We start from the raw sequence: 18,390 nt of genomic DNA on the forward strand, positions 1-18,390 counted from the left end.
AGAGATTCTACCTCCTTTATTGTTTGAATAAGGAAGGCCCAAACATTTGAGTTCGTTTGGAGTGGTGGAAAGTTTAGAGACTTCTTTTTTACTGCTTTTTCAAGTGTCTCTAAATCTTGTCTATATACAGAGAGTTGTACCCTCTCTCCTTTTGACTCGTACGATTCAGGCGTACTGTCTTGTGTTGGACGACTATCATTTTCATCTAATAATGAAATTAGTATTTTTAAAGCACGAAAGTCAGCAACTGTGAAGCTTTTCCAAATTTCTTGGTCAACAATTTCAGCTTGTTTCTCTTTCCTTTCCTTGTCATACATGAATTTCAATGTTAGTTTTCGAGCAAATACGTACAAATCTTTGATAAGACTGAACTTATTTGTTACTTGATTAGGACAAAAATTGAGACCTAGACTGAGAAGTTCTTCCTCAGGCCGGTTGAGGGCATATTTGGACAGGTTGATAATTTCCAGTTTAGGTGTATCATTGACCATAGTGGGGGGTCTCGATAAAATTTTATCGAGACCCCCCACTATGGTCAATGATACACCTAAACTGGAAATTATCAACCTGTCCAAATATGCCCTCAACCGGCCTGAGGAAGAACTTCTCAGTCTAGGTCTCAATTTTTGTCCTAATCAAGTAACAAATAAGTTCAGTCTTATCAAAGATTTGTACTTATTTGCTCGAAAACTAACATTGAAATTCATGTATGACAAGGAAAGGAAAGAGAAACAAGCTGAAATTGTTGACCAAGAAATTTGGAAAAGTTTCACAGTTGCTGACTTTCGTGCTTTAAAAATACTAATTTCATTATTAGATGAAAATGATAGTCGTCCAACACAAGACAGTACGCCTGAATCGTACGAGTCAAAAGGAGAGAGGGTACAACTCTCTGTATATAGACAAGATTTAGAGACACTTGAAAAAGCAGTAAAAAAGAAGTCTCTAAACTTTCCACCACTCCAAACGAACTCAAATGTTTGGGCCTTCCTTATTCAAACAATAAAGGAGGTAGAATCTCTCCCTCTTGTCAAACATACCAACTCTAAATTTTCATCCATACACACCCAAGCCCTGGATGCACTAAGCAAAAATTCAGAAATAATTATAAAACCATCTGACAAGGGCGGCAACATCGTGGTGATGGATGACTTGCAATATAGGAACATGTGCTGGGATATTTTGAAAAACCGCACATGGTACCTACCAATTAGCAAAGAGATTATTACAAAATTTAATCAGCAATTTGATGATCTATTACAGCTGGCACTTTTTGATGGATCAATCACCAAAGCCATCTTTGATGGTATTCAGGTTCCATACCCCAGAACTCCCACTTTCTATGCGCTACCCAAAACGCACAAAAACTTACAACATCCACCAGGCCGTCCAATTATATCAGGAGTCGGCTCTAAAACTGAAAGAGTAAGTGTATTCATTGACCAATACCTTAGGCCACACGTGACTTCTTTACCCTCCTACATTCAAGACACGCCCGACCTATTGAGAACAATTGATGGACTCACAGTGCCCGATGGGTGCCTCTTGGTCTCAATAGATGTGGAGGCATTGTACTCATCAATCCCACATGACAAAGGCATGCAAGTTGTCTCTAATTTTCTTGCCGAAAAGGGACCTAAAATGGACAAGTTGAATGTTTTTGTGTTGAAATCTCTCTCTCACATCCTCACGAAAAATGTATTTTCTTTTGATGGGTCCCACCTCCTCCAGGTACAGGGAGTCGCTATGGGCACCTCTTGTGCCCCGAGCTACGCGAACCTGTACCTGGGGGGGTGGGAACGTAAACTTTTTTCTGCTGACTCTAATACCTACTTTTTATCATTTATATTAAGCTGGTTTCGATACATCGATGATGTGCTGATGTTCTGGACGGGTACAGTAAACGACCTGCTTGCCTTTATGAGTTTCATAAACTGCAATGAATTTAATCTAAAGTTCACTATGAATCATAGTGACACTGCCATTGCCTTCCTTGACATATTGATCTATGTCAATGAGGTCAATGGCATACAGACATCCTTATATCGCAAACCCACCGCGGGCAACACCCTGCTACATGCAGCGAGTGCCCACCCGGCACCATTATTGAAGAGCATACCGTACAGTCAGTACCTTCGACTACGTCGAAATTGCTCCGATAATGCAAAATTTAAAAGTGAAGCGGACAAGCTCTACACCAGACTCAGTACGAGAGGGTACAGTAGATCCTGCTTAAAGCGGGCATTCAATCGAGCAGCAGAAAGAAACAGAGCCAGTACTCTGCTTAAGAGTAATTCCACCAAAAACAAGTCTGAAAACACCGTGATGCGGTTTATCACGACCTTTTCAGACCAACATGTTCAAATTCGCCAACTCATCCAAAGACATTGGCACCTCATCACCGCAGATGCCACTCTTTCTAAGTATGTGGCTAAAAACCCGAATATAACATTCAGACGATCCACTTCGGTAAGAGATCGCTTGGTGAAAAGCACCTACTGTAAGCCCCTAGTAGGTTTGTCAGAAATACCAGGTCTCTATAAATGTGGGCACTGTAAATTTTGTCACCTAATCAAAGAGGGCCAAACCGTTGATCTTCCCAACGGGGAAACACACAAACTACACAAACATGTCACGTGTCAAACACAAGGGGTTATATATATAATCTTCTGTACCTGCGGATGCTTCTATGTGGGTAAAACTATCCGACCACTATGGAAGCGAGTTAAAGATCATATGTATTATATTACCAACGGTCTGTTAAATAAGACCATGGGTTATCATGTGGCCTTTACACACGGCTATGTAACCCCCCGAATACAATTTTCGGTACTGGATTGCATAGCCGAGGACCCCAGAGGGGGTAATTTTGATCAGAAAGTCCTACAGCGGGAAACTCAATGGATTTATCGCCTCAAGGCAAATGTGTGGCCAGGGTTGAACGAATCAATGAGCTTCAAGTCATTCTTATATGTTTAATTACCCTCAAACATGTCTCCGTCATTTATTATTATTTTTTACTTATAATTTTTTTATGTGGTTCATTTTTTTTGCCTGTCAACACGCTATTGTTGTTCCATTCGCAGTATCTTAACCATCCCCATCTTTTCCAACTAGGGATGGTTTATATATTAGACTATATATTATGTGTATGGTGATGCTCTATATAAACACAGTACAAATAATGTATGGATAGAACTTGAAACAGGAAGATTATATGTTTATCAGTTATTTCTCCTTTAACATTAATTACTGCTTTATTAACAATGACAAAATACATGTAATGTGCTATTCTCCAATACAGTTGTAATGAAATTACCTAATTCTTAGGAAGTAAGGTGCAATTATATATATTTTTATATAATTAGCGTATGAGTATTTTTTAAATGTTTGGATTTCTTTATGTTGTTTGCTTGATTACCTGGTGCTCTATGGAGGTATCTAGGGCACATGTATTGAGTCTATGACTCACTGTCAACATTCCTGGATGCGACTGCGGCAATTCTTATTTTTATTCTTATTTAATTTTTGGCCCTATATTTAGTAGGGCAAAAATCGATCAATCATTGGCTGTACCTATTTTCTATTTTGAGGATAAAGTCACTGTCCTCTATGCAAACACACACTCTTCCATTCTCTTCTAAATCTCCTTTTTTCAATTTGCATGGTATGTTCTTACTATAAACATTTAAAAGAGTTTTATATTTGCCCTTTAATATAGGCTGTGCTATCTCTATTCTATCCACATGATGGCAAGCTAGAGACAACCTTACTACCCCTAATATCTATACATACGGTTTTCTTCTTCCTTTATATTTATCTATATGATCTCCTTTTCCAAATAAATCCCTTGTTTTTTATTATCCATGGTTCCCCTTTTTACTAAATGCCCTAATTTCCTTATGTGCGCCCTCTCTGAACTTCACGCTTGGCCGTTGTTTGCGGTTGTGCTGTAATATTGGTTCCGCTGTTACATCGAGAATTGCGACCTGTTTATGCGCCGCTGTAATGAATGGGCGCGCGTCAATGACGTCACACGTTTGACGCTGACGCAAGGAAAGGCCCTATTTAAGGGAGGAACACACGCACTTGCCTTGTGTTGCCTCGTGTACACCCTGGGACACAGATACCCTTACCTTTCGCCGCTCCACGGTAAGTACGGATGCTCTTATGCCTCGTGACACCCCTCACTTTTCCCAGAGAGTGTTACTTATTACACCCTCACTCATGTTTCCCTTTACTTATAGGCCTCCTGTTTTAAATACAGCGCATGTTCACCAGCGGTACTTTTGACCTGAACATTTGGCTTCATAGGCTATACATGCCGCCCACGATCTGTTGTCCCAGCAAACCTAAGATCATTTTAATTAGGTATATTAAGGCTTTATTTCTGTGTGTTTCTTTCTGTCTCTAAATATGGTTATTTGGTTAGACTTGGGCCCAATATGAGGATTTGCCTCATTATCAATTATGCATTGTCTCTTTTTTTCTCTTTCTCTCTGCAACCACAGTCTTTTTTGAGCTGTGCAGTGTGTCAGGGATTATCTAGCCCTGCAACCCATGGATCTTTCGTTTTGACCTCTATTGGCTTACCAAAGGTGATTCCCTGTTATCAAATACACGCTATATTTACATTATTACGGACATTTCTACTCTTGTCCTTTCCTTCTCAGGTCTATTGCGCATTTTCTCTTCTATAGGCTATACCTTAATTTTCAATTTTCATTATCTATGTTTCTCTTTTTTCTCTTCTTCTATCAGTGTGCCTGCATTGTGGATAATGACTCCTATTTACCAAATATATGCCTTTTATTGATCTTTTCTATGTGCTACATTAGATTCCAGTTGCTGCGCATGCAAATTCCTGCCAAAACTGCATCCTGACGAATGTTGTCAATCACTGTGCATCATATATACTTTATGGATGTTTCCACTGAGGACCATATGTCATGTAATTATACATTCTGAAATTCATTATTTTAAATTCTTTCCATGTTATAGATATATTTGTTATTAATTCTTTAAACTGTATCATTACAGACACAAATCTGTCTTTATGCTAAATATGCATTCCTCGTCTTCGTCCTGAAGAAGCCCCACGGCGAAACGTGCGTTGGCGACTTCTGAGGAATATACAGTGGCTACTAATAATAAAAAAAATTTGTATTATTTCTGTATATTTTTTTGTATTTATATGCTATCAAATTAAACATTTTTTAACCTACTTCCTTGGCCTCAAAGTCTGACCATCAGTGTCTACTCGCTAGATTTAGATATTGTTTCCCTTCTTCATGTACCCTTGATGTCCAGGCTGAATTCAGTAGCGTCAGTATGCATAACTTGACAATCATGCAACAAATTTAAATTCACATACAGTATTTGTGTCTCGGTGCGGGTGCGTGTGTGCGGGGCACAGCAGCCTATTTATTTGAATGGGCTGCTGTATCTGCAGGAGACATGGGAAAAAAATGCCCAACCCTTTTTTCAAAATGCACCCGCAGGGCATCCACACAGAACCACATGGTGTGGTTTCCTATACCCAAAAACACACTGCGCTTCAGGCAACATGCGCTTCAGGGTGCATGGGGGTGCCATTAAGAATTAATGGCAGCCCTTCACATTTGCTAAAGAGCAGTGTATTTTGGCCGCGGGTGTCTGCAGGTACAGGATTTACACCTGTTCCCGGATCCCCATATGTGTGAACCTAGACTAAATAATTAAAAAAAAATTAAGGGCATATAAGGCCTCGTACACACAACGGGACATGTCTGATGAAAACGGTCCACGGAACGTTTTCATCGGACATGTCCGCTGGAGGATTTTGGTCTGATGGCTGTACACACCATCAGACCAAATTTCCCACGGACAGCGAACTCTGTGACGTGGCCGCGCCGTCGCCGCGACGATGACACGGCGACATGCGCGACCCTGGAAGGTAAATGCTTCCACGCATGCGTCGAATCACTTCGACGCATGCGAGGGCTTTCGGCCGAGCGGACATGTCCGGTGAGTCGTACAGACGACCGAACATGTCCGACGGACAGGCTTCCAGCGGACATGTTTCTTAGCATGCTAAGAAACATTTGTCCGCTGGAAACCTGTCAGATCCGCCGGAAAATTGTCCGGTCGGCTGTAAAGACGACCGAACATGTCCGCGGAAACTGGTCCGGGGACCAGTTTCAGCAGACAGGTTCGGTCGTGTGTACGAGGCCTAAGGCTTTTTGTCTAGAACTCTGTTTTCTGTTTCAATAATTTTATTTGGGTTTAACAAGTATGCAACGTGCAATAGTTACGCCCACACAGTGGGCTAGCATTGAAAGTTATCACACAAGTTAGCCATAAAAACTGCCAAAAGAGGCAATCTATATATATAAAACTCAACGTGTGTGTGTATGTATGTATGTTCCAGCATCACGTCCAAACGGCTAAAGATATTAACATGAAATTTGGCACACATGTTACTTATATGTCAGCAACAAACATAGGATAGGTGGTTTAACCCTTACCCACCCCCATTTGCCATGGTCGGGGTTTTTCTTTAAAGTCCCATTCAACTCTATGGGAAATACATGTTACTTCATAACTTCCAAACGGCTGTACATATTTCGATAACACTTGGTCACATGTTACTTATATGTCCACTTAAATTATAGGATAGTTAATTTATCCCTTAACTACCCCCATTTGTGGGGGTCGGGCTTTTTGTTTAAAGTCCCATGCAAATCAATGGGAAATGTATGTTCCCACATAACTTCTGTACGCCTGGAGATATTTCAATAATACCTGCTACACATATTGTCCAAACGGCTAAAGATATTAACATGAAACTTGGCACACATGTTACTTATATGTAGGTCAGGGTTTTTCTTTAAAGTCCCATTCAACTCTATGGGAAATACATGTTACCTCATAACTTCCAAACGTGTCACATGTTACTTATATGTCCACTTAAACTATAGGATAGTTCATTTATCCCTTAACTACCCCCATTTGTGAGGGTCGGGGTTTTTGTTTAAAGTCCCATGCAAATCAATGGGAAATGTATGTTCCCACATAACTTCTGTACGCCTGGAGATATTTCAATAATACCTGGTACACATATTACTTATATGCCAAATAAAAATATATGACAGTTAAATTAACCCTTACCTACACCCTTATATAAAAGATGGGTATATTTATATTACTATGATTTTCCTCCCCAAAAGGTTAAGATAGGAAGACCGGGCAACGTCGGGTATTCAGCTAGTGTAAACATAAAGGAGAAAATAAGAACTAACACAGCAACAAAAAATTGGCCTGTTTCATAAGACTGCCAGGGGCAAGGTTGTCCTGGGAAGGTTCCCCAAACCAATGGGGCATCCACTGGCCCCACCAATACCCATACAGTGGTGCCATATACAGGTCTGAGGAGAGAGGCAAATTGAAACTCAGGAGAAAGTGAAGCAGAAAGGTGGCGCTAAAGAAAGAGGGAGTGTGTACCTGACAGGAAAGGAGCCGAGGAAGGCTAAGGGAAGCAAGAAACAAGGAGAAACAGAGGGTTAGAGGTCAAGAAAAGGGGGAATGTTAAGGGCTCTGGAGCAAAGGGACCGTCCATCATAGGCGTCCTAAGCTGGCTGGAGGGAGAGTGGGAAAAGCATATGACAGCCATGGTTCCCAAACTTTAAAGAACTTAGCATGGGAGTCATTGCAGATGCTGGACATATGTTCGTTAAGCATCAACACGCTCATGTGATCTCTCATCCCTGAAAGGGGACGGATGTTTTTTTCAGGCTTGGGCAATTGTTTTTTTGACTGACAAAAATAAGTCAGAAGTGAGCTTTTGCTGATGGGCAAAAGGGCCCGGGATGGGATAAACTTGGCTTCTTTTGGTATAGGGAGGTGAAACAAAGTAAATAAGAGGCCAAATACATGGGACCAGAAATAAATTAGTCTAGGGCATGTCCACCATTTATGCACTACATCACCCCAATGGCCACAGCCCTGGAAACAGCGGTCATTGGAGGACGAATTGGCATGGGCAATGTGGGTCGAAACCCAATACCAACATAAAAGCACCTTATATGCCGCCTCTAAAGTGTCTGTGTTAAATGAGCATTTGGTCACAGAGGACCAGGCCCCCGCTCCAATTAGCTAACACTATCTCAGTTGCCAAATCTCGTTCCCACTGAGCTACATAGGTGAGAGGAGGAGGGACGGTTATTCAAAGAAGCACAGAGGACTGAGATGATGTCTGTAGATCACGGAGCATGCTGGCAGATGTGTTCATGAAACTCTGCAGTGGCAGCCCGTCCATAGGGGGCGCTTGGGCGCCCCCCCCAAAGCTGTTAAAAAAAAGTCACTTTAATTCCTCGTACACATGATCGGATTTTTCGCGGACAAAGCCTCAGAATTTTGTCTGAAGGGCGTTGGCCAGGAACTTGTATTGCATACAAACGGCAAAGAATTGTTGGCCAAAAACAATGGAGTGAAGTGGACAGGCCGCCACTGCCAGGGACACGCCACTTCATTCCATGGACTCTCCACTTCATTCCAGGGACACTCCAGAGACACTCAACTTCATTCCAGGGACACTCCAGTCCAGGGACACTCCAATTAATTCAAGGGACACTCCACTTCATTCCAAGGACACTCCACTTCATTCCAGGGACACTCCACTTCATTCCAGGGACAAACCATTTATTTTCAGGGGCACTCCACTTCATTCCCGGGACACTCCACTTCATTCCCGGGACACTCCACTTCATTCCCGGGACACTCCACTTAATTCCAGGGACAAACCATTTCTTTCCAGGAACACTCCACTTCATTCCCAGGACACTCCACTTCATTCCAGGGACCCTACACTTCATTCCAGGGACAGTCCACTTCATTCCACTTCATTCCAGGGACAGTCCACTTCATTCCAGGGACACTCCACTTCATTCCAGGGACAAACCATTTCTTTCCAGGAACACTCCACTTCATTCCCAGGACACTCCACTTCATTCCAGGGACCATACACTTCATTCCACTTCATTCCAGGGACAGTCCACTTCATTCCACTTCATTCCAGGGACACTCCACTTCATTCCAGGAACAAACCACTTAATTCCAGGGACACTCCACTTCATTCCAGGGACACACCGCTTCATTCCAGGGACACACCGCTTCATTCCAGGGACACTCCACTTCATTGCACTTCATTCCAGGGACACTCCACTTTATTCCAGGGACACTCCACTTCATTCGAGGGACACACCCCCCCAAAGCTGTTAAAAAAAAGTCATATTAATTCCTTGTACACATGATCGGATTTTTCACGGACAAAGCCTCAGACTTTTGTCTGAAGGGCGTTGGCCAGGAACTTGTATTGCATACAAACAGCAAAGAATTGTTGGCCAAATACAATGGAGTGAAGTGGACAGGCTGCCAACTCCCAGGGACACGCCACTTCATTCCATGGACTCTCCACTTCATTCCAGGGACACTCCAGCGACACTCCACTTCATTCCAGGGACACTCCAGTCCAGGGACACTCCAATTAATTCAAGGGACACTCCACTTCATTCCAGGGACAAACCATTTATTTTCAGGGACACTCCACTTCATTCCCGGGACACTCCACTTCATTCCAGGGACCCTACACTTCATTCCACTTCATTGCAGGGACACTCCACTTTATTCCAGGGACACTCCACTTCATTCCAGGGACACACCACTTCATTCCACTTCATTCCAGGGACACTCCACTTCATTCCAGGGACACACCACGTCAGGTGTGAATGGGCCTGTCACGCTAACATGCACTTTTTGACGTGTTTTCATGTGACAGTATATGACAAACGTGCCAAAAAAATCAGGGGAATAGTGACAGCCCAGTCTGGAGGCTCTGTTTGTAGGCCACTGGAACTCTGTTTTAATAAATTTCCTTCCTTGAATACCTGTTTCTCTCTGGGAGGAATTGCAACATCCTTTGTATTTGAGGAGTGACAGAGAACAGAAAAAGACAGGAAATACAAGAACGAACGTAGGCATTAAATTGAATTGCATATCTTTACAGGATGAGCAATTGTTGGAACTTCTGTCAGGATTTGATTGCTGTCCCTGTGAGTGAAATTTCCCTTCATTTCCTGACCTGGACACATGTGTCAGACGGAATAGGAAGAGAAGAGAAATCTCTGCTATGGCAAAACAGACGCCTTCCTTCTCCCCACTTCATACTTTACAAAACTGACAGGCCCAGATTCTGGTACATTTGCGCAAAACTGGGCGGGCGTAACGTATCTGATTTACGTTACGCCGCCGCAAGTTTTACAGGCAAGTGCTTTATTCTCAAAGAACTTGCCTGTAAAGTTGCAGCGGCGTAGCGTAAATCACCCGGCGCAAGCCCGCCTAATTCAAATTAGCCGGGTAGGGGGCGTGGAGCATTTAAATTAAGCGCGTTCCCGTGCCGAACGTACTGTGCATGCGCCATCCGAAGAATATCCCAGGGTGCATTGCTCCAAATGACGTCGCAAGGACGTTATTGGTTTCGACGTGAACGTAAATGGCGTCCAGCCCCATTCACGGACGACGGCCATACTTAACATTGATTGCGCCTCATATACCCAGGGGCAACTTTACGCCAGGACAAGCCTAACGTAAACGACGTAACTTAACTGCGTCGGCCGCGCATACGTTCGGGAATTCGCGTATCTAGCTAATTTGCAAACTCGACGGGGAAAACGACGGAGGCGACACCTAGCGGCAAACAAAAAAAATTGCATTTAAGATCCGACGGCGTAAGAGACTTACGCCTGTCGGACCTAATGGTTATCTATGCGTAACTGATTCTAAGAATCAGTCGCATAGATACGACGGCCCAGATTAGGACTTACGACGGCGTACATGGCGTTGCGCCGTCGTAAGCCCTTTGAGAATCTGAGCCACAGTTTTTTACCAGTTTGTGTACAGACAGAGACCGTGTCCCCCTGTGTGGCCTAATAAACTATTCCGTTCTCCTGACACTTCCTGTGGAATGTCAGCCAGATATCCCCTCACTTCCGTTATTAGTTATCATCAGAATAGAAAGTAATGATAAATACAATATTTTACTGTTGTCACAGAAAGAGGTGGAGGAATCTACCAATGGGGACCCTTGGAATTTACTCGAACGTTGAGAACATTTCTTCTTAATTACTGTTTTGTTTCAAGGACAGGAAGTGACAGGAAATGCCAAACAGGGTCACAGGCAATAAGAACCTTATAAAGGTCTTTTCATTTATGAATTATGGTTGGATTCTAAATTTAAAATTTCCAGTTATTATTAGTAGTAGGATGATACCAGGGCAGCCATCACTTTTTGGGGCCCATTACACAACTTTAGACAGGGCCCCCTGGAGCCCCCCTGGAGCAGAGAAGTGGGGGGGTGAAAAAAACAAGTGTAATCTCTTCTCTCCAGATGCAAAATAATACGTGAGGGTGGGGGGCCCTGGGGACCATCGAGCCCCTTACAGGTGTAATGCAAAAAAAAAACGGGAGGGGGCCGGCCGGGCCTGAAATGGGCCCTGGGGACCATTGGGCCCCTTACAGGTGTAATGCAAAAAAAAAAAAAAGGGAGGGGGCCGGCCAGGCCTGAAATGGGCCCTGGGGACCATTGGGCCCCTTACAGGTGTAATGCAAAAAATAAATAAATAATAATAATAAAAAAAACGTGAGGGGGGCCAGCTGGGCCTGTAAGGGGCCCTGGGGACCATTGGGCCCCTTACAGGTGTAAGCTCAATAATAACATGCAATGCCAAGCTGCGGTTTCCAAAGCGAGCAAAGTCCTTTCTTGTATTAAGAGAGGTATGGACTCCAGAGACAGAGATATCATTTTGCCCCTGTACAAATCATTAGTAAGACCTCATCTGGAATATGCAGTTCAGTTTTGGGCACCAGTTCTCAAAAAGGACATCGGAGAACTGGAGAAAGTGCAGAGAAGGGCAACCAAACTGATAAGAGGCATGGAGGAGCTCAGCTATGAGGAAAGATTAGAGGAACTGAATTTATTCACTCTTGACAAGAGGAGAATTAGGGGGGATATGATCAACATGTACAAATATATAAGAGGTCCATACAGTGAACTTGGTGTTGAGTTATTCACTTTACGGTCAACACTGAGGACAAGGGGGCACTCTTTACGTCTAGAGGAAAAGAGATTTCACCTCCAAATACGGAAAGGTTTCTTCACAGTAAGAGCTGTGAAAATGTGGAACAGACTCCCTCCAGAGGTGGTTCTGGCCAGCTCAGTAGATTGCTTTAGGAAAGGCCTGGATACTTTCTTAAATGTACATAAAATAATTGAGTACTAAGATTTGTAGGTAAAGTTGATCCAGGGTAAATCCGATTGCCTCTCGGGGGATCAGGAAGGAATTTTTTCCCCTGCTGTAGCAAATTGGATCATGCTCTGCTGGGGTTTTTTGCCTTCCTCTGGATCAACTGTGGGTATGGAGTTGGGTGTATGGGATTGTACTGTGTTTTTCATTTTGTTTGTTTATTTTTTTATGGTTGAACTGGATGGACTTGTGTCTTTTTTCAACCTGACTAACTATGTAACTATGTAATGCAAAAAAAAAACAGGAGGGGGACCACCCAGGCCCCTTACAGGTGTAATGCCTGTACCCCCCCTGCGCGGCCCTGGATGATACTGTTAGTATCTGCCACCTAAGGTCAAGGATAAAATGCTCACCTTTAAACCTCTCACCTTTTTGTCTTTACAGGAGGAGATGTCCCTATCAGAGTGAACGGCCTTATAAACCAATTCATCCTCCTGTCACCTTCTGTGGATTCATCACGTTCTGTACAACATGTCTACTGGAACTTCCAAACCTACATAATGGCATCTTATATAAATAATCAGCTTACTGTAATTGAGGATACATTTGAAGGAAGGCTGGAGATCCTGGATAATGGAAGATCACTGAAGATTGGAGAGCTGAGACTGGAGGACAGTGGACTGTATGCTGGAATTATAACTTTTACTGACAGAAGTAAAGATCAGAAAATCTACAATCTCACTGTGTATGGTATGTAGTGATCTGTGCTTGGTATACATTAACATAAACCCAGGTTTACCAAAGTCTTTAGACCAACTCAGCATGATTAAAACTGATGATTTCCTGCTTGTTCACAAATAATATAAAAGGGTAGAATTTAATAAGCTGTTTTTTTTTGCATAACAGGGCTAAGCCAAGAGTTACGACGTTTCAGGATGTCTGCTGACAGTGATCATTGTTAAGGTGCCTTTTTATGAGCATGACCAGGGCCGCCATCATGAATTATGGGGCCCCTTACACAGCTTCAGGCATGGGCCCCCTGGAGCAGAGGAAGCGGGGGGCTGCCGCGAATTGAGAAGCGGGGGGGCCCTTTATAAAGAAAAGAAGAAATAAAGAAAAATATATATAAAAAAAGGGAGTTGCCATCTGGGGCCCTGGGGACCTCTGGGCCCTTTAATAATAAATATATATATATATAAAAAAATAATAATTTTTTTTATAAAAAGAAATTACAAAAATAGGGGGGTTGCCATCCGGGACCTCTTGGCCCTTTATTAAAAATAAAAAAAAGAAACCTCTGGGCCCTTTAATAAAAAATAAATAAAAAAATAAATAAAAATAACATTTATAAAGAAAAAAAAAAGAAGGGTTGCCATCCAGGGCCCTGGAGACCTCTGGACCCTTTAATAAAAATAAAAAAAATAGATAAACAAAAATAAAAAAATAAACATTTATTAAAAAATAAAAAAGGGGGTTTGCCACATGGGGCCCTGGGGACCTCTGAGCCCTTTAATAATAAAAAGATTTATATATATAAAAAATAAAAGAAATACAAATATATATAAAAAAATATTTTTTTTTATAAAAAAAAAAAGAAGGGGGGGTTGTCATCCGGGGCCCTGGGGATCTCCGGGCCCCTGGGGACCTCTGGACCCCTAAAAAAAAAAAAATTGGCCCTTTAATAAAAAATAAAATAAAAATATATTAAAAATATATATATATATTTTTTATAAAAAAAAAAAAAAAAAGGATTGCCATCTGGGGCCCTGGGGACCTCCAGACCCCTAAAAAAGGGGGTTGCCCTCCGGGCCCCTTACAGGTGTACTTGCTGTACCCCCCTGATGGCGGCCCTGAGCATAGATATGACAGATATCATCTTCTAATTACTGGCATCCTTTTAAAATGCATGGCTGGTACACACAGGCAGTTTATTTATTTTTTCGTTTAACCCAGAGCGCTGAACGAAAAAAACCTGAAGAGCTTGCGAGGAGTTTGTTGTATTAACTATGCAATGTTAGTACAGCAATCTCCCCACTGAGCTATTTGGGGGCCACTCCTCCCACCAGAACACATTGATCAGTGCTCACAGCCATTGGCTGCCAGCGCTGATCGAATGTCGATCAGCTGCTGCTTTTCCAGCATGCCAGTTCGACAAAAGCCAGACGCTAGTGTCGAACCACATTCCTCCCAACTTTTCACCATTGTACTGCGAGACATTTTGGGAGCAGGGCCGTTTGAGAAGGGGGGGTGGTTGGTGCTACTAAAAAGAAGTTGTTGCGCTGAGGGGGTGCTACTGCGGGACGCGGGAGACATTTTTATGACATTGTAGTTGTTGAGCGGGGGGTGGGGTTTTGCTGCCGCGGGACGCTGGAGACATTTTTTATGACACTGTAGTTGTTGAGGAGCTTATACCGACCAATATTCAGCCTATGTATATCAGCCTTCAGTTGAAAGGAAATTCCTGCAGGTCACATCACATGTCCACACAGCCCAAACATCAGCCAGCTGACTGGGTTCTGGAACCTCACCATAACGGTGCAGCTCTGGGCTGTCTTGAGCCCCCCTGATGAAAAAGTCAGCAGCTACAAATACATTAGCTGCTAACTTTTAATGTATGGGCACTCACCTGTCCAGGGAGCCCAGCCAATCTTCGGATCGGCTCCCGGGTGCTGCAGCCGCCATTCCTGGTAAGGGAAACCCTACTGCGCATGCGTAAAGCACGCTGCGCTTTTTAATTGGTCCGCGGAAGGAGGAGGGGACCAAATTCCGAGAGACAGCACCGTGGCCCCGTCTCCCAGAACTGGGGACAGGTACCTGTCAAAAACAGGTACCTGTTCCCCCCTCCCCCAAAAGGTGCCAAATGTGGCACTGTAGGGGGGATGGAGACGAAAAAAGTGGAAGTTCCAATTTTGACTGAAAATCTGCTTTAGAGGAGTTGTAAAGGAAATTTTTTTTTTGCCTAAAATTAATGTCTGCAAAATAGACAGACAGAATAGTGTAATGATTCTGATAAAAAAACGGTAAATACCTATTAAATTCCTTCATCTATATCACCTCCGGCGTTCTAGTTTCTGTTCTCTCATTCACTTCCTGGTTTGCGGCGCTCGTTCATGTAAGAACTACATTTCCCAGTATGCATTGGGGCACGCCCAGTAATTCACACCTCCTGCCGCACAGATGTAGTTCCCAGTAGGGGGCGAGCACGTTACTGACCATCGCAGTAAAGCCTCCCATCACGGTGGTCAGTAAAATCAGACAAGCAGGAAGTGAACAGAACAGAGAAGAAATAGAGCAACTTCTGAGCAAAATTGAACAATGAGGAAGTGAAAAGAGGAATGTCTGCAGGTAAAGGATGCTTATTATGAAAAAAATTAAATCCTTTACAACCCCTTTAAGCTGGCCATTGACTAGTACATTTTTGAACGAACGTTTATACAAATATTTGTATAAAAAATTCTCATCAGTACATTTGATGACTTGACAAAATGTTTGAAAATACTTTAAAAAATAGTTTCTTTTACCATTAGATTTTGGATTGAATGGACTTTCCTAAACGAAAACCACATTCACTGTTGGAAATTCAGTTGTTAGAAAAAGTTTCCATACTGCTTATATTTTCTCATCACTGTGATTGAAAACTAATATTGATTAAATACCACGAATGATTAGAAAATGTAACAAACATTCCTAAAATGGAAATGTTTCCATTGAAATTCTACTAGTGTATAGCCAGCTTTAGGGTGGAACCATACTCTTGCTGGATCCCAGGATGCGCTTCCATCTGAGACTTCAGCCAAGTGCATGTGTCACCACAGTTAATAGTATGAGAAGCCTATGGTGGCAAGCCACTCCTCTGCTCCTATGGCTCCCTCTGCAGGCAGCTCAATGAACAGCAGCATAAGCCTGGACTGTCCAAATGACTTGTACCCTTCTGACATGCTAAATATGCTCGCTTCTCTACCCTGAAGTTTAGTGAAGTGGTGCAGAGTGCTCTGGAGCTGGCAGTAGTCATCATTTGTAAGAAATAGAAAATTAAATATCCACTGTGGAATGTCACAGAACTTCTGCCAATACTTTCAATGGTGCTCACAGAACCTCTGCCAGTACTTCCAATGATGTTCTTAGAACCTCTGCCATTACTTCCAATGATGGTCTTAGTACTTCTGCCAGTACTTCCAATGATGCTCTTAGAACTTCTGCCAGTACTTCCAATGGTGCTCACAGAACCTCTGCCAGTACTTCCAATGATGTTCTTAAAACCTCTGCCAGTACTTCCAATGGTGCTCTTAGAACTTTTGCCAGTACTTCCAATGGTGCTCACAGAACCTCTGTCAGTACTTCCAATGAAGTTCTTAGAACCTTTGCCAGTACTTCCAATGATGCTCTTAGAACTTCTGCCAGTACGTTCAATGGTGCTCACAGAACCTCTGCCAGTACTTCCAATGATGTTCTTAGAACCTCTGCCAGTACTTCCAATGATGCTCTTAGGACTTCTGCCAGTACTTCCAATGGTGCTCACAGAACCTCTGCCAGTACTTCCAATAAAGTTCTTAGATCCTCTGCCAGTACTTCCAATGATGCTCTTAGAACTTCTGCCAGTACGTCCAATGGTGCTCACAGAACCTCTGCCAGTACTTCCAATGATGTTCTTAGAACCTCTGCCAGTACTTCCAATGATGCTCTTAGAACTTCTGCCAGTACTTCCAATGGTGCTCACAGAACCTCTGCCAGTACTTCCAATGAAGTTCTTAGAACCTCTGCCAGATGATGCTCTTAGAACTTCTGCCAGTACTTCCAATGATGCTCCTAGTACTTCTGCCAGTACTTCCAAAGGTGCTCACAGAACCTCTGCCAGTACTTCCAATGAAGTTCTTAGAACCTCTGCCAGTACTTCCAATGATGCTCTTAGAACTTCTGCCAGTACTTCAAATTGTGCTCACAGAGCCTCTGCCAGTACTTCCAAGGCTCAATGAAACAATGCTGGATGTGTCCTCTGATCCAAAGGGGTATTTAAGCATCAGCACTGGAAGCATTCCATTCAAACATTCAACTTACTGTAACTTCTTCTGTAATGTTGAAGACACTTCTCCAAGAGGCTTCTTAATTTCGAATGAATGCCAGGGATACGTTACTAATACACAAAACTGAAGAAGTGGTTTGGTAAGCCAATAAATGTCTTCAACATTGCAGAACAAGTCCAGACTAATTACTACTAGCCAAGGAACTAAATCAATTTTAGATCCAGTCCCTCCCACCAACATCTTCCAGGTGTCACTGGCAATTGTTGAATATAATCTGCTCTACCAGAGGGGGAGCACAATTGTTTTCGTCATTTTTGCTGCAGGTTTTATTCAATGACATACTACTTTATTTCTTAAATTGTTTGCTGAACACACCAACATATATCTAACATAAGTGTGTTCTTCCCTATAGACTATGTTCCTGTTCCAACCATAGAAGGTGCAGGGATGAAGAAAGATGATGAATGGTGTAATGTGACTCTTCGATGTTCCACCTCAACAAACACATCAACTCTGTCCTATATCTGGAACTACAAATATGAAGACACTTGCTCTACAATGCTGTATAATAACACTGGAGACACAATCCAAATATCACTACAGCCCAAGTCCTGGGATATGGAGATTATATGTATAGTACAGAATCCTGTTGATCGGAAAAATGTCTCTGTGCAGAAGATATGCCGGGATTATGGTGATAGAAAAACAACAACAATGATAGGTAGAGTTCAGGATTTTTAAAGGATTAATAAAAAAAAATGTAAGGACTACAAATAGGGTTGCCTCCTGTCCGGATATTATTACACCCATTTTTAATACTTTATGTAGCGCTACCCCCTCAGGAGCCGCTGGTTGTTTTGGGATCGGCGTATTAAGTTACCTTTAATCGTTGTCTAGGGTGATTGTAGTGAGTAGAGCAGTAAACGAATGTCCAATCAGCAGATAAGATTTTCTGAATGCTTTATTGTCTCGGCCCAACACGACCAACATCAACATGAGATAGGACAGAAAAGGTTGATGAAGTAAGAGAACCTCGCAGTATCAGGCTTGGATAAGAGACGAGCAATCCTGCTCTCAGTAGTTATAGATAC

At 42.6% G+C, this 18,390-nt stretch overlaps 1 protein-coding gene and 1 long non-coding RNA gene across 2 annotated transcripts; both read left to right on the plus strand.

Annotated features, from left to right (window-relative positions):
* The first annotated feature begins 3,364 nt into the window (after positions 1–3,364).
* On the plus strand, positions 3,365–5,139 carry LOC120920701. The gene is made up of 4 exons (XR_005744763.1): positions 3,365–4,371; positions 4,512–4,598; positions 4,839–4,951; positions 5,041–5,139. It is a non-coding gene; the product is annotated as an uncharacterized LOC120920701 (long non-coding RNA).
* A 7,577-nt stretch (positions 5,140–12,716) lies between these two features.
* On the plus strand, positions 12,717–18,040 carry LOC120920086 (SLAM family member 5-like). The gene is made up of 2 exons (XM_040331999.1): positions 12,717–13,028; positions 17,712–18,040. Exons 1-2 carry the CDS (start codon positions 12,839–12,841, stop codon positions 18,038–18,040), a joined length of 519 nt encoding a protein of 172 aa, XP_040187933.1. The 5' UTR covers positions 12,717–12,838.
* Positions 18,041–18,390: the final 350 nt, after the last annotated feature.

The sequence above is a fragment of the Rana temporaria genome, chromosome 13 (genome assembly GCF_905171775.1).
Source record: "Rana temporaria chromosome 13, aRanTem1.1, whole genome shotgun sequence".
NCBI lineage: Eukaryota > Metazoa > Chordata > Amphibia > Anura > Ranidae > Rana > Rana temporaria.

What these genes read in the sequence shown, in the direction of transcription:
- LOC120920086 (XM_040331999.1), top strand. Translation starts at nt 12,839, where the DNA reads ATGGCATCTTATATAAATAATCAGCTTACTGTAATTGAGGATACATTT. An exon ending in CTACAATCTCACTGTGTATG is followed by an intron (nt 13,029 to 17,711) that starts GTATGTAGTGAT and finishes TCTTCCCTATAG; the next exon opens with ACTATGTTCCTGTTCCAACC.